Source organism: Trematomus bernacchii, unplaced genomic scaffold (assembly GCF_902827165.1).
Source record: "Trematomus bernacchii unplaced genomic scaffold, fTreBer1.1, whole genome shotgun sequence".
NCBI lineage: Eukaryota > Metazoa > Chordata > Actinopteri > Perciformes > Nototheniidae > Trematomus > Trematomus bernacchii.
This window is the reverse complement of record NW_022987689.1, coordinates 3,449,340-3,466,297: the sequence shown is the minus strand read 5'-3', so window position 1 is coordinate 3,466,297 and position 16,958 is coordinate 3,449,340. Positions and strand designations below refer to the sequence as shown.

General features: G+C 41.1%; 1 protein-coding gene across 4 annotated transcripts in view; it reads left to right on the top strand.

The window, feature by feature from the left end:
• LOC117488629 (laminin subunit alpha-3-like) overlaps positions 1 to 16,958 on the top strand; it is a 54,289-nt gene that overhangs the window by 4,401 nt on the left and 32,930 nt on the right. For 3 of the 4 annotated variants that reach the window (XM_034137636.1, XM_034137638.1, XM_034137639.1), the window contains exons 3-13: positions 6,009 to 6,126; positions 8,277 to 8,395; positions 8,490 to 8,660; positions 9,375 to 9,475; positions 10,233 to 10,351; positions 11,051 to 11,169; positions 11,557 to 11,647; positions 12,774 to 12,905; positions 14,271 to 14,321; positions 15,630 to 15,764; positions 16,586 to 16,720. In XM_034137636.1, coding sequence (XP_033993527.1) covers positions 6,009 to 6,126; positions 8,277 to 8,395; positions 8,490 to 8,660; positions 9,375 to 9,475; positions 10,233 to 10,351; positions 11,051 to 11,169; positions 11,557 to 11,647; positions 12,774 to 12,905; positions 14,271 to 14,321; positions 15,630 to 15,764; positions 16,586 to 16,720 — 1,291 coding nt within the window. The remainder of the gene's footprint in view (positions 1 to 6,008; positions 6,127 to 8,276; positions 8,396 to 8,489; positions 8,661 to 9,374; positions 9,476 to 10,232; positions 10,352 to 11,050; positions 11,170 to 11,556; positions 11,648 to 12,773; positions 12,906 to 14,270; positions 14,322 to 15,629; positions 15,765 to 16,585; positions 16,721 to 16,958) is intronic. The other variant, XM_034137637.1, reaches the window with a different exon arrangement.

Genomic DNA, 16,958 nt, shown 5'->3' with positions numbered 1-16,958 from the left:
AGCTGCATTGCTGTATATCCTTCAAATCATGCAACAGGTGGTTTGCAGATATGTAGAGGCTATAATCCAAATCGGAGTGTCATGTATTTTGAATATGTAATCCGAGACAAAGATTTGATTGAATTGCTGCTGAAAATCTATCTTTATTTGTTGTATAGGCTTGGTAATAAAGCTTTGTTTATATAGGGCAGCTGGTTCAGTCCAACCCTGGAGACAAGATTGGCTGTTAGACATGTCCCTATTGCTGTGGTGACGATTGAGGTGATGTAAGTGCCCGCTTTAGCCGGGCTGCCTGAGGCGCCAGGCCAACCGAGCAGCTATTTACTATAGAGCTTCCAGCCACCTCCTGCTTTTCAGCAGTATAGCAGTCTGGCATCACGGGTGACTGTTGGACTGCAGTTCCTCCTAAATCTGGAGCTCCGATGTGGAAAAGATTGTGGGATTTAATTTGGGATTCTATTCACCTTTTGTAAGCCTTTAATTCACACGTGGAAATACCAACAAGTTGTCACGTGTTTAGTGACGCAGGCATTGATGCAATGGGATGTGTTACGGAGCAGGAGTTTTTATAACCCTTCGACAACGCTATCAGAAATACACTCATGTAAAAGTTGGAATAAAAACGGCATTAGTATAATATTTCAATATTACATACATTTCCCATACATATTTTGCTGAAACATTGCAATCATTACTCCTTTTATATTTGGAGTGAACGTCAAGGTCTTTCAATAAGAACATTGTATTTGGTCTGAGAAAGATTCATAGTTCAATTGAAAATATATCTTTGAACAAATAATTTCAAAATACACATTTTCTCCTTCAAACCTGAACATACATTGATATTGAATGCTTTTTGTTTTAGCCCATATTGAACTCTGCTTTGTAATGCTCATAAATATTTTATTAAATAGGTCAACATGTAATGTTCAACGCAGGAATAGACTTTTATTAAGCAGCTGCACCTCAGGCTTTTCCAATATGAAGACTGCTATCAAGTATAAACTTGTACAAGCTGTATGTTTTCTGTTACACCTCCAGTTCTCTTGTGACTGTTCCTTGCCACCATATAACTAATTCTGTCATGGAGACAGAGACAAATACACCAGACCACCCCTCTCCCCCTTGTTCACAGCCCACCTGTTGCACAAAGACAAACAGTTGTACATTGCATTGTCACAAACTGGAGGCCAAACGCTCCACCCCACTGGGCCGCAGCACGCTCTGTCTGGCAGGGCTGATCCACTCCAACAGAAGGTGAAGCCTCCTCTCCTTTGAATTGCATTCCTCTGATCTCACATCAGACTCTCAGGAGCTCGCTCAGATTGGTATTCTATCTGTCAGGATTGTGATCTCACTACTGCAGATTTAGTCCTCTTAGCTCTGCCTTTGGGACTTGGACTTTCAATATCTGCTTCTTGACTTCACTTGCTGAAAATGTACTTATGATGTTGGCTTGGTAGCTTACATTTCCCGCCTGTTTAAAGGTCCCATGACATGGCCATTTCTACTGATCATAATTCCATTGTTGAGGTCTATTATAATAGATTTACATTGTTCAATGTTCCAAAATCACATTGGTTTCTCATACAGCATCTCTGTATAGTATGTGTATTCACTCTCTGTCCTACACGCCTTGTTGGAGCTCCTGCCCCCCCCTCCTTATGAGCCCACTGTGCTCTGATTGGTCAGCTCGCCCACTCTGTTCTGATTAGTCAACCACCGTTACAGCTGGACATCAGTGTTTGTGTTACAATGGCGTTTGTTAGCAACCAGAAAATGACACCAGTAATGACAAACAGATGAGAATGCTGCGTGGGGTCTGGGTGCCGTGTTGGCGGGATGTTGCGGGGCTCGCTGCTCCGCCCTTTGAGGCTCGAGGAGCGGACAGTGTGAGCTAGATTACTGGTGTCGTTTCCTGGTTGCTGCGTGGGTTCTGCGAGACAGCGAGACACCGCGGAGCTCAGCCTGAGCACACACACACACTCACAGCCTGAGCTCCGAGTGTGTGTGTGTACGGAGCTCCGCGGAGCACCGCGCCTGAGAAAAGATAAGGCTGAGTGAGTGTGTGTGTGTGCTCCGCAGCGTTACGTCACTATGACCAGGAAGAAAAAAATGGAAAAAGAAAAATCTCCAACGAGGCGTTCTGGGGCAGCATAGACGGGTCTTTTCTGTGTTAGAGTTTTACTCGCTACAGGGTGTACTTTGAGGGTTTGTGACTTTGCAGACCGTTTACATGCAGAAAAAGCTACATAACACACAAGGGGACGGGTAATAACCGGAAAAGCATGTCAGGGGACCTTTAACATTCGATAAGATTAAATATAGGGTTTACATGTTATGTGACGTCTACACATTTCCTCTCTGCATGGTAGCATACAATACCTGCTATTTGGGCAACATATTTGAATATCAAACAAATGGATTATGAAATAAAGTAACAAGCACTTAAGACATTTCTAACCAGTCCATTTTACAGTACACTTCATTTGACTAACACAAAGAGATTATAATTGAAGAGATCCACGTGGCAGGCACAGCAGCAGGAGCAACGGTGAAAGGGTCATGCAATCAGGCCATTTTTTTATATCTCTGATCTTTCTGTGAGTATTGAAACCGCTCCACGGCTCTATGACCTGAATCGCAGACAAGTATCAAGTGAAGCAGTGCTGCAGTTCACGCTTTAACGGGGCACATTTATCATTCTTGAGCTGTCACACACACACAGAGACACACACAAATAGGCATCAACTGTCAGCAGTCAATCAGCCAGAAATTATAACACACACAGTGACACACACACACACCGAAACAACCAGTGGGCATGAAATGTCCAGGGTCAAAAGATTTAGGAGTGGGACTTTGTGTGTTTTTGTCAAAATGAATTCACACAAAACAACAAGTCTAGCCCGCTGTTGTAAAAATCGTGTTTGGTCATGAGGGACTTGTTTGGCTGTATCTCCTTGTGTTAATTAGAAGGTTAGGGGAGGTCTGGAAACGTTATACCTTGTATGTGTAACACTACTATGGGGGTCAAGGCCAGGAATTTGAGATTGGGTGAGGAGGCAGAGACGGTAGGTGTCAAACAGTCCATACCTGTCACTGCTCAACCCCTGACCCCTTTGACACCCACCCACAGACTCCTTCTCCTTGCATGGCACTCTAGTCTAAAGCCCCAGGCTGCAGATTCAGGGAGGGGCAGAGGATGGCTCCGCTCAAGTGTTATTCCAAGTGTTTTTGCCACAAGCTTGTCAATCTGTTTAATGTCTTTGTACGCCACTGGAATCCTGCACTGCTCTGCTTAGCATGCCATTACGATATTTCATGCTCCATGCAAACAATACGTAGGTGCTGGACATATTTCAAGAGTGTGTGTTTAGACTGGCAGCACACAGTTGGAAAGACAGGCCTGAAATGAAGCACAGCCGTGCCAGGACAGGCCCTGTTTCCAAGATCACGCTGTATGTTTCTCGCTGAGTTTGTTTCCGGAGGATTCTTCCCACCATCACTCAGTTACTGGCATCAAGTCAGTGTTAGATGGCATGGTGAACGGTATCCACACAGTCAGCCTTGATGAGCATTTTGGAAAGTTAAATGCATGGGGATGGCAAGTGGTTGGATTCCCTATTTTTGTATTTTCTGATTTTATAAAGTTTTAAGTTAAACGCCAAACAATGTTACTATTGGTTACCCACCATGTTCTGAATGTTGTTTGTTGGTGTTGACTGAAATGTCCATTAAGTACTGAATGTTGGCATAAAAGGCTTTTGTCTGATTTGTAGTTAAATTGTAGTTTTTTTCTTTCTTACGATTTAGTTTTGTTGTTTAATTAATGTAGCAAATGTAGAAAGGGGGGGAAGGTGAGGCCATGGCAAGCGCCGGAGAGCTGTGTATTAGATTCAAACTCGGGTCGCTTTCTGTAAGAACTCAGCCTTACCGGCTCTCCCTGCTGGAGACCCATTCTGAAAAATGTGTGCTGGAACATTTTGGGTGAATGACATGCAGACTAAAGCAAACGTGCCACTAGCAAACCCCATATATCTCCAAAGAACATGTGTGACTTTCAGCTGCAGAACTGAAACTGAAATTCTTGAATGACAAAGGACAGTGTAATTATTTTTGGGAGACAGGAGCATCTCCTGTAGTTACTGTGTTGATCTGTGCCCCGGACAGGAGTTAGAGAAGATTTTCACTGCTGTGCATTGCTGTCCATGACAGGTTTCTGAAAGCAGTGGCACGCTCTGCTGCGGGGGCATTATGAGGGAAGGGGAATTTGGCGCTATGTTTGGAATCTGAGATGGGTCTTCATGCCAGCCCGCACGTCTCTACCCTCCCCTCTTCCCTTTTGACCCTCCCCCGCACCTCTCTCCTCCTGCATCCCTTTCCCCAGCCCTCCCTTGATGTCATCACTGCTCGTGTGAACTAAGCTTCCTCCTGTTCCTCAGCAGAACCAGCATATTGATAGCAGGCAGCTCCTCTGGAAGAGCTGTGCTTCTGTTTTTAGCTGGGTGACAGCCCACATCTTGTTTGCCAGCGCCCTAACCCATTTTAGCACATCCTGTTACATGTGGGTGGAAGTGCTTTCTGATTAATTTCAGGACACACCCAATTTAAAGTTGTCAGAAAAAGGCAGTTTTTAAGCTATTTTATTTACTGTTTTGCTCAATGACAACATTGATTAAAAGGCAGTAAAAATGGCTTGTTGCAACCTAATAGTTGTTAGTTATTAGGGATTGTTTACAGTTTTTAGAGAAAAAGGCCAGTCATTTGCCCAGCTGACCTCTGAACTCTCTTACAGTCCATCAACCCAAGAGCTACTTGAACTTCAGGCCGTTACGTTTTAGGGTTTGGTGGAGAAATCCATCAAGATAATTGTGGGTGCTTCTTGACATTGTCCACGGCTCTTTACTTTGCTTTGATATGATTGTAAGCATTGCTTCTAGCCTCATGCAAGGAGAGACAGCAAGCTGCTTCAAAGTGCTTCAAAAGCCCGCTGGGGTTTACAGCATGGAGCTGAGGGATACTAGACGAGCGTGGGCCTGCCTTCAACTCTCTCAAAGAGTCAGTCAAAATAAATGTTTTTATTTAAACAGCACTCTCTATTTTAGGCACTGTTTTCATTCATCACATAATTCCCGAGGGCTCGCACCATAAGTTTTGCACACATGCCTACAGTACCCTGTTTTTAAGACATGTTGAATGTTTCATTAGGATCCACGCCAGCACTGAAATTGCACAGACGGATACAATGTGTTTCAGCCTCAGAGAAACATGACAGGGGTGTGGTGTTTAGGAGCAGGTGAGGCTTTTTGTTGACACTGCAGGTGTCGCATGCAAGATGGTGTCACAGGGTTTAAATTCCAAACCACGCCAAGTCCATAACAAAGAGCTATGACATATCACAAGGACCTTTATATCGTACAATGTTCAATCAAGCTGAAGTCACCCGCTTTAAGGGCTTGATTAGGATGTTGATGAACTGCAAAGGAAACATACTGCTCTGACAGAAAGCTCACTGTTGGCAGAAACAATCATTGGCATCATTTTCTGCCCTTGTACGGACTGTATACTCTGATGAAAGATGGAGATAGAGACTTCCGTACACAGACATGGATCATGTGGGCTTAGCTGATGTCTTTTCACTAACCTGGCTGCACCTGCAACACTTTTATTGACTCCATGCTGACAAATACTGGTGAAGTGTTGTATTTGTGCTTGGCTTTATGGCCACACAAATACTGCTGAAGTCGAGCCTTGAATCAGTGTAATCACTAAATCCTCAATAAAAGTCACTAGGTATGTGACTATGTTGGCGATGACCGAGCCGATGTTGTGCCCCAGCTTTCACAAGAAAGGAAACCAGAGTAGTTTCAGAGCTGCTGGCCTTGGCCGGTGCCTTACTTGACAGAGCGAATTGAGCACAGGAAACGACAACATAATGCCAAAATCCGTTCAGAGCAGTGACTGCCTTTTTTTGTTTAGCCTGCTCTTTGTCTTCTGATTTTTAGCTCTTCCATGTGGCATACATCCTCCTCAAGTTTGCTAATTCACCTCGACCTGACCTCTGGGTGCTGGAGCGCTCTGTGGACAACGGGAGAACCTTCACCCCCTGGCAGTATTTTGCACGTAAGTTCTCCTGCAATGTTGTCGTTTTTACTCACAATCCACATTTTCATATATGTACAGTATATGCAGTGGCTCAGTCAGTAGGGGCTTGGACTGGGAGCCGTAGGGTCGCTGGTTCAAGTCCCCGACCAGACCTAAATATGGAGTGTGGACTTCTACTTGGAGAGGTCCCAGTTCACCTCCTGCCCTGCCGTGGTGCCCTTGAGCAAGGCACCGGACACCCCCCTTCCCCCCCACTCCCATTGCTCCCCGGGCGCTGTACAATAGCTGCCCACTGCTCCTAGTACTGGACTCCTTGTACTAGGATGGGTTAAAAGCAGAGGCCAAATTTCACTGTGTGTGCTGTGTGCTCTGCATGTGTGACCATTAAAGAGGGTTTCATCCCTCCCTATTCTATCTATTCTTCTTCTTCTATAATATATGCTATTTATGTCATTACTTATCTTACAACTGATTGTCAACTTATCCTCTCCTTTTCTTTCTAAGTTATTAATGTTATTTTTGATATCTCTTTAGAGCAGTGGTCTTACATATGACTAGTGCTTTTATTGCTGTGCTGACCCGTTCTTCTGTCAAAAAACATTGAATTATGCTGTGGAGCCTATGTGAACCTACATATGACTCATTAAACTGAAACTTGAATTCAAACTATTTTATCTCTAGAAACAAAAACATTTCTGCTCACTTAATTGTTCCATGAATCAAATGTTTAAAAGTCAAATGAAATTTCCCCCTGGAGTTGTTTGTCAGATTATATGTATGTTATATTAGATTACATGTATAACCTGCCAGTCCCCAAACTTGTATGTACATTTAGTAAATCTGGAAAGAATGTTTTTTTTTTTTAAACTACAATGTTTTCATGGAAATTGATGTCAAAGTGATCCCCACTTGAAAGAAAACCTATTACACATTTTGATCATTACACTTAATTGCAGTTTTCTCTTCACATGATTTGTTTGGAATACACAGAAAGAGATTGGAAAGTGATTTATTAGGTGTATAGTGCAAAAATACAACAACAGCAACCACTCATTATCCTAATCCTAATCACACACACACGGATATGGAAGATTATCTTGTTTTTGCCACAAACAGTTGAATCATAAAAAGCTGATTTAACAGGCCTTTTTCATACCAGACATGTTGACTCTATAAAAGGAGATGCACAGATGTAACTAACAATGGCCCACTAAGCCAACCCAGAGATCTATAATGTAGAGAACCAGAGCCCCGGAACTGGCACTGCTGTAGGTAATGCAAACCCTATTATCGTTATTAATTAGACCTTTGTCATTCCTGCCATGACAAGTCAAAATGTCTGCCCTGAAGAAGAGCCATTGTGTAGATGGATTAAAACTAGCGCACCTTAATCCTGCCACACTGATCAGCCTGCTTAAGAATTTAAGACAGGAAGTGTCTGTGTTTTTGGTTGTGAAGAAATAGGAAACCCAAACTACAAACAGAACTTTATAACTTTGAATGAACTCCAAGTTTAATGTCAGGCTTAAAACCTTTTTTCATTCTGATGGTGTTTTTTTGGAGAAGATAGCAAGTGGGGGCATGCAGTGAATTTCTAACTTAATTACTAGGCATGTAATGTCATAGCATCCCCAAAGTATCTAAACTTCATACCTGAATACATTTACTCGATTTGCCAAGTTGCCATATTTGAACTATGATGTATAATATCCCAGAGGCACCTGTGCACACAGCTTGCCAGGAGACACAGATGTGACTCATCAGATTTCATATCAGAATTGTCCATCTTTTTTCCCTAATTAGCATCCAAGTATATGTTCATGCACGGCCTCCACTTATACACAACTCTTATGAATTATTCATTCCCTTTTACCTGAATAAAACCTGATAAATCAATTCAACATGAAACTTTATTGATGCTTTCTTATTTCAATTTGAAGTATTTGGGCAGCTGACTCTTAACTATCAGAGTTAAGAGGTTTTAGCAAGCACCTGAACAAAACAATTGTACAATATTCTCTTACTAGATATTGTTATTACATTTTTAATATAGAGTTACTTTTCACAAGTCATCCATTTGATACTATTATTCTCAACATAAACATGAAAAATAATAGAATTGGGGATGAAAGGTTAAAAGCTTTAGATTTCATTTCTTATTTTGGCAGATTCAAAGCGTGAGTGTATAGAAACGTTCGGAAAGCAGCCCAATGCTCGTATAGTTCATGATGATGACCAGATCTGCACCACAGAATACTCACGGATCAACCCTTTGGAGAACGGGGAGGTAAAATATCATTTTAATTTGTTTGAAAGTTGAACCAAATTTGCTATATATAACAAGGTAACAAAAACAATCTTTGTGTGCATTTGTGTTCCAGATTGTGGTTTCTCTTGTCAACGGTCGTCCGGGGTCTAAAAACTTCACCTACTCGCCAGTGCTGCGAGACTTCACAAAGGCCACCAACATCCGCCTGCGCTTCCTCCGCACCAGCACCCTGCTGGGCCACCTGATCTCCAAGGCCCAGAGAGATCCCACCGTCACACGCAGGGTGAGGAACAAACTGTACGACCTCACACAAAGGTGTCATGCTGGCAGACTCTTGTTTCCCATTTGGGCAAAGCCACTTTAACAACTCTGCATCACCTTCCCTCCAGCTTGCTTTTTGCTGACACAGAATCGCTAACCACAATCTTCCTGATAACACATTTCTCAAATTTGTCAGGGACTGTTGCCAGGTCTGTCCAGTCATCATGATAATTCCTTACAGCTCATTAATGCTGCAAGTGCATATTAAAGCACTTCTACTTATAGCAGGAGAACACACATTAATAAAAGGCTGTAGGGTTAGCATTACTTGTTTGAGTAGTGACTTAAGATATCTTGTACCAAAGCGACAGTAACATAGTCTAAAGTAAATCCCTTGAAGAAGTAATTCCTAAATTGAAGGCTTAATTTCTGAAGCAGCTGATAAATTCTTCTTTATTTGGCGTGCTGACAATAAATCAGTCATGTCAGCGGTGGATTCTTATCTTATCTCTTTTTTTCTAAATGCACTGATTCACCCTTATCTGTATTTTCATAATGCACTGATTCATCCTATAAAACTAGCCTTAGTGCATAAGTTTGTACTAGTCGACCCGTGTGACTCACGTCTGCTCCAAAGCAAAGCCAGACATTTGTTCTGGTGTGGGTGAAGTTGCTGATAACACTGCTTTTACTTAGAAATGTAGCTGGTGATATCATTCTCCCTATTTGTTGACAGTATTACTATAGTATCAAAGACATCAGCATCGGTGGACGCTGCGTTTGCCATGGGCATTCACAGGTGTGTGGTGGGGGTCGTAACCAAGACAACCCAAACAGGTTAGTAATGCTCTTTGTCTTTGGCAATGCTGTAAATATTTGGCACAATCCTTTAGTTTGGAAAGCTCTGGTTGAAACATTTTTGATCACTTATTAATTATAACCTGAACTGGTTTACTTATAAACATACTTTGATGTACAACTTCTTGTGTATTCATTAACAGAGCTCAATAGTCTTTTTGTACAATGGGCTTCTGTGTATAAACTGTGTACTGAAATGACCTAATGCTAAAAGCATGACAAAAACAGATATCCTGGCAGATCAAGCGATTTAAGTGATGTTCCTGCGGAAGGACAATTACCTCATATGTTTGTATGTTGACATCACCATTGTAAAGGGCATCAGATTATGTTATTTGCTCTGTTTACTGGCACAACATTGTATAACATTGTTAAAAGGGTAAGATGTGCGATAAAGTGCTGCTTTGAGCCACTGTAACCCTGTGTGTTCTGAACAGCCAAACAACAGGGCAACATAGCAGTCATAGATGCTTTATTGTTTACAAGCAACTAGAAGTACAGTCATCATTATTGGACTTAAATTCATGGGGTTGCCTGAAACAAGACTCCAAATGAATGCTAATGTTGTTGTGTCTGCTGTATAAATAGACAGTTGCGCGAACAACTTAATAAGGTAATAAAATGTCTGTGGTAACAGGTAGGTCTACTGCCTCCAAGTGGGTAAAGAAATGAACGTTAAAAGAAAGTTCTTAAAAATCTGAGCATCACTAAATCCAGGTTTCTCCTCTCCCGTCAGCAGACTGCAGTGTGAGTGCCAACACAACACCTGCGGTCAGTCATGTGACCGCTGCTGCCCAGGCTTTCACCAGAAACCATGGCGCGTCGCAACCGTTGACAGCCCTAATGATTGTCGGCGTAAGTGTCCATGTACAATGTCTCATTCAATGTGTAAACAAACCACACTCTGCTACTCCCCACCCTGTTGGCTTCTTGAATTACGACCCCCAGAGTGGACTGAAGTGTCCTCCTGTCTCTGATATTAAAGCCTTGTTGTGGATGCCCTGTTATGGTATTGTGGAGAGCCTCAGTGAAGAGTTGAGAGGACATTCCTCATATGGTATGTATAAGGAAGAGCACAGTGCCCAACTAGCCCCGGGATATCATAGGCAGCCAGCTAGCCAGGGCTCGCGCCAGGCAGCCTACCAGATAGTCTGCCACGCCAGCTTATTGTGGAGCCATGCAGTCAGCCAGCAGAGCCTCTGTCAGCTGGAATCTAATTGCTTTGGCCTGTTGACACATTTTCCCTTGATGAAAAATGACCTTGTAGCAGCCACAAAAGAGAGAAAAAGATGAAGAAGACCCTAATAAGTGCACTCATATAGTGGAAATGCACCCTATCCTTTAATAAAACTTTAAAGAGACACAAGGGTGGTACAGGAAGAGGATGTGCCTTCTGGTTTAATTTGGATTTAATAGTTTCTCTCCAGCTTAACAACCAGACTTAAAACTCGTTTTTGAGGAATGAGTAACTTAAAGCTAAATACAGACTTGGCAGTGAAAGGTGATGAGGCATATAGAATAATTGTGTATCTCTCTCGGGGGTTTCCTCCTCAGCCTGCCAGTGTTTCTCCCATGCCATTGACTGTTATTACGACCCAGAGGTGGAAAAGAAGGGAGCAAGTTTAGACACCTTCGGAAGGTACGACGGAGGAGGAGTGTGCATCAATTGCCAGGTAAGAAATGCATGTCAAGTCTAAACTGATTCCAGTGTGTGCTTGTAGGATAGGAGGAGGGAATCATAAATGAAGAGAAATTCCATGTGTTGTCTGTGTGTATATTTAGTGAGTCGTCTATGGAGCATTTGATACTGCACCATTTTGTGTTTGTGATGCCAGGCACCCTTTTTACAATCCATTTGCTACTCTAATAAATTGATTTTGTGTCATTTTCTTTTGTCAAAATAAAGTCTATTGAGTGGTAAAATATTGTGTTTGATATCATCAGGAAAAGTATACCAATGACGAGAGTAAATGAAAGCAACAATGTGCAGAGATATTCTACTTTATAGAGCAAATTCTTTTATCATTGTCACAACATGTATGTGTTTGTGTCTTCTTCAGCACAACACTGCTGGAATGAACTGTGAGCAATGCCTGGAAAGTTTCTACAGACCTTTTGGAGTACCTCCCGAGTCTCCCACTGGATGCATACGTGAGTGGCATTTTCTGTTCATTTAATGTAACATTGAAGGGCCTGATTTTCATTTTGGTGGGGTAAATATGGATTAAAATGATCATTGTTTGTGTGAGTGCTGCAGTCTATGAAGATTCAAAATCGGATTAAACAAATGACATAAGAAATTCAGATGCTACTTAATCAGTTTCTGCAGCATCTTCGATTAATGCAATTAACGTGTAATAGGGAAATACAACTTTTTAGGCTTTCATTTTGCCTTCTTTTAAATATCCAGGCTTAAGCACACATTTTAGATCTAAATAAAGTCTCACCATGTAGGTATTTGATTTGCAGTATATATGACAAAAGCCAAATCTGAGTTTTATTCACAGAGAGGAATCCACTTTTTGTTTGACACAGACACAAATGATCCCATTGCACAAGCACCACTGGTACCATATCTTATTGCTAAACTGGGCTCCACTCTTGTTTACATTACTTTAATGGTCCATGGCTGTTGCAGGCTGTATAAATAGCTGCCAGTTCTGTTTAGACATAGAGAGCAGTGGAATTAAACTGGTTGCCTGAGCACTTTGAAAAGTAAACCATAAGATCCTCAAACTCAATTAAGTCCGCTTAGCAGAGAAATATGTTGGTTTTGGCAAAAGCAGAGTTGATAAAGGTTCAGTAATCATTATTTGCTTCCCAATGATGGATGGTTGAAAGCTTTCTCTACCTGTTACTGATATTTGAAGTACAGTTAATGTGTCTTGGCTTACAACCAATAATTCTGTGCTGTGATTATGTGTATGGACGTTTATTAGAGCTGCAAAGTCTAGTCGACTTCTCGATGAGTCAATAAATGGAAATATTTTGGCAACTACTTTGATAATCAATTAACAACGTATAAATAAATACATCTTTAAAGTATTATTTTAAGTAAAATATCATTATAGCATATAAAACTGAATATCTATTTATGAAGTCTAAAAAAATACGAGTGTGGCAGATTAGTTGATAATTAAAATAATTGTTTGTGGCAACCCGGACATCATAGTTATTGTTCTTTGTGTGGACAGACCCTAAGTCTACGTAGATGCATCTCTAGGAATGCGTGAACATTTGTCTTAACTTGAGAAACAACAACATGTTTCCCCACCAGCCTGCAGGTGTGATGAGAGGACTGCAGCCAGCTGTGAAATGGGGTCAGGAAGGTGTATCTGCAAGCCACAATTGGCTGGAGAGAACTGTGATAGCTGTGCTGACGGATACTATTACTACCCTCAATGTATTCGTAAGTATTTCTTTATCTTATCATATACTAGATATCCAATTTACCTTTACCCTCACCCATGTCCCTTTGAATCATGGACAACAGGGAAAATGACATATCTGTGTTGTCAAGGTACACAGAGTGAAGTGAAACTGAACCCGTTGTTTGATGGCTGGAATCCGTTTCATGTTCACCTAGACTTTTGTCTTTCAGTCTGTTCCCCTTGAGGGAGGAGTACGACTTTTTGTTGGACTTGATGTTATGGTATACTTAATATGCCTTCAATGCCGTAGGGCTTCACGCAGAAGGATGTATGCACATGCTACAGTATTGACTAAATATTCCACATGCCAAACCTGTCTATACAAATAAACCCAGATATTACACACACTGTGAGAGTTACCCCATGTTATCTAATTCTGATCTAGCTACACTCAGAAGTCTGCCAGCCATTAAGCCACACCGTTTTTCATCTTCCATCCCTTTGGAGTAGTTTTCTTTCAAACCCTTAACTGACAAGTCAAGTCCTTTTGAGGCCTCTTGTTAAACAGTGTTTCTACATTGTAATAAACATCTAACTGACTGACTTTAATTTAACATTAAAGGCTTTACATGTCTTTTTTCTAATCCTAATTATACCTCTCTGACAGTTTTATCTCAGAATACACAACAAAGCAACTCATCTGTGATTTATCTCTGTTGCTTTGTTTCTTATGTCATTTAAAGACAATACAATTAGATGTAGACTGATGAGGTCAGACTTGGCATTTTATCAACAAGAGATAGAACTTGAAGCTGTTATTAAAACTGTGTCTCTCGTCTCCTAGCTGTTAGCACTGACAAACTAGTCTAAACATGCTGACACAGTCATAAGGAGGTTGTCTTTCAAGAACGTATTCCCTTCTGTTCTGCGTCCCAGTTACTGCGTACTTTTTTACAGCCTTAATGTGTAATAAAGTAGTTCAAAGTCGATTTAGTTTATTTCTGTTAGAAGGCTATGAACCTTTATATGTAGTGATTATAGTGTTTATGCACTTATTTGCTTTTTTGCCAAAAGCCAGATGAGAGGGTTGATACTTGTCTTTTGTCTCCATGTTGATGACGGATATGTTGCAGATCGCTTAGCATAGCATAGTATTGGAATTGTAATTGTAGCTAGCCTGGCTCTGTCCAAAGAAAATGAATGAGCACATTTCTCTAAAACCAGACCTTTAATAATGTTTTCTTCCAACTGCATTACGTTCTTTTGTTTACAGGTTTATGTGAGTGTACATTTTAAATCCAATCCTATATAAAAAAGCATTTCCCCACTGCTATAAATAAAGCTGACGATCACAGTTTCCCATTAGTGGAGGTCTTAATGTCATGCCTTTCCTTTGCAATCAGCATATCCTGTATACCAGACGACCACCAAATCCCCTGCCGGACCTTTTGTGGGTGAGTTCAATCAACAAGATTTTGCAGTGTCTCTTAGCTCCATTTAGCTTGACAGAAGTCTTAAAGCAATCATTTAAAAGTCTATTACTGCCCTGCTTCTCCATAATTTGTACTGCTATCTACATATTGCCAACTTCTTGCCCTCAGGGTTATTGACTCACCGAGCTGTCAGCACGAGTTTGATTACAACTGATATATTGTGCTGTTTTAGAGGTGTTTACGCCACGCTATGTCAACTGCTTTTATTGCAGTTACTTTATCTAAAAAAAACAAAAAAAACATGAAACTGTATCCTCTTGAAGCACTTTTTTAACAGGGCAGTCCTTTACCTTCGAGTCATATTCACTTACAGTCTTCCCAGGTTGTTAAAAAAGGCTTTAGAGGACCAGTCCATTAAGTCTGACTTTGAGTTAAATGTTAAGAACATGTGACAGGGGTCAGTCAAAAAAGGCTTCATGTATATCGGCATGACTAAAGGTCACATTATGTTTGTAGGCCTTGTGAAAACAAAACATGCAATATATTATGATTGGGTTTAACAGGATGGTTAAAATACTGGTATAATATAAGTCTGAATGAGTAAATCTGCTGCTCAGTGACAGCCAATCTCTTGCAATTGTTTGGCAAAACAATCTTACGGTCTTGAATTATGATGTCCGTCAGCAGGGATTAAAGTTCAAGTGGTCTCTGTCCACTTTGAATAGCAATAGTCAGTTGGGACTGTGAGAACTAACCAGTCTATTATTAGTTATGCTCCTGTTTATAATTTATGTTCCTTATTCCCTTTTCTGGTTTCCTCCAAGCTGGGAAACCCATTATTAGTACTCTGGAATTGCTATTAAATCATGGACCTTTAACCTGGTCTTATCATTTGTCAGAGAAAGTAGGAAAACAATAACTTCCCTTTAATTTGTTTAAAGAGTATGTCTTTCATCCTGATAGCTGACTGAGAAGGAGTTTTATCAGCAGCCTTCAACACTCTTATTTGTATATGTTGAAGCTTAGGGGCAAGACAACTGCGGCAGTCTCTGAGGTGGCTGTCCTGTCTTTGTGCCAAGTCTTTTCACATACCAATAACAACGGAGGCTTGGCAAGACATGGGCACCAGCGTGGCCGTACCACTGTGTGCCATAAAATGAGAATAGTCAACTGATGGAAGTATTTGTCATTTGTTGTTATTCAGCTGCACCAAAGAAAGTGCTCTAAGCAGGCCTCAGGGTTCAACTAAGTTCTCATTGAAACTATTGTTGTTCGGATTTTATTAACTTTTATTGATAAAATAATGATTTGGAATGTGTTCGTCTACAGAGTGTGTATGTGACAACAGAGGGACCTTGTATGGGGTATGCGACAATTCAGGACGCTGCCTGTGCCGTCAGAGTGTGGAGGGGGAGCGATGTGACCGCTGCCAACCAGGATACCACTCCTTCCCAAACTGCCAGCGTGAGAAGAATCCCCTTTCCAATGAGCATCAGTGTCACTTGTCTGAATCATTATAAAACATGAACTGTATTTAAAAAGATTGCCATGGGTTCAAAGACAGAATGCCATAAAAGGAAATGTGGGATTGTATCTACGCGTCAGTGTAGCCCGTAGTCATATTTTGGACTAATTGCACCAGAATGGGGTTAGTGTGCCAAGAATTATAACAGTTTGTCCAGCCAGACGTTTTTTATTGTTACAGAAACGTTTTCTTTGTCTGCATGAACCTGCTTTATGTAGTTAGTTTACCAAGTACACTTTAAGCAGCCTCATTGTTTGGCCATTAACTCTAAAGTAAAGACTTTTGACACTTGATCTTGAGACTCAAGAAAAAACATTCCCTAGGGAATCTTGCTTAATATGAAATGGTGCAGACAAATATGGAAAAATACCAAGGCACTCCTTTGTCAGATGAAATTATATTATAAATGTATTCTTCTAGCACAGAATGACCAAAGGGGATCAGCTCTAGGTTTTCTTTAGGGTCGTTAGTTGTGTCAGCACCACTTGATATTAAGCAAGACTTCCTGGTTGCATTTATTTGTAATCTTATATATCTTATCATCTTATCATCTTAAAACATTACACAATGTTTATATAAACGAATGTTTTTATGTATTATATTTAATTTTCATATTATTTGTAACCATTGTTATGTAGATCTTAATGAACCATGCAGTACTCCACGGATAAACAATGTTTGACTATTTTGATTCTAATGAGAAATAAGGAGTGTCTAACTGTACAAATGTGCACCTTACAACCCTCTCTCTCTTCCTCAGCATGTGCCTGTGAAGGGGCTGGTGTGACAGGCCGTATGTGCAGTCCGAGTGGTCAGTGTATTTGCTTTCCCAACTATGCTGGGAACGAGTGTGACGAATGTGCCCCAGGCTACTATGGATACCCAGACTGTGCCGGTGAGTGGCTTTGATCCCTTTTTGCCATCCACTGTAACTAAGGCAGATACACCAATTGGGTGCATCAGATCTGAGTCCAGGTGGAAAAAAGGCAGCTGCTGTGCTAACTGTGGCCTCTTCTCATGACTCTGTGGAGCAAACACGCTCATTCTCCCACAGTAGCATGTAAAAACCCTCTGTTGTCCTCCGCATGTATTTAGACTATTAATGTACTCTGCACGACACAACATTTAACAGA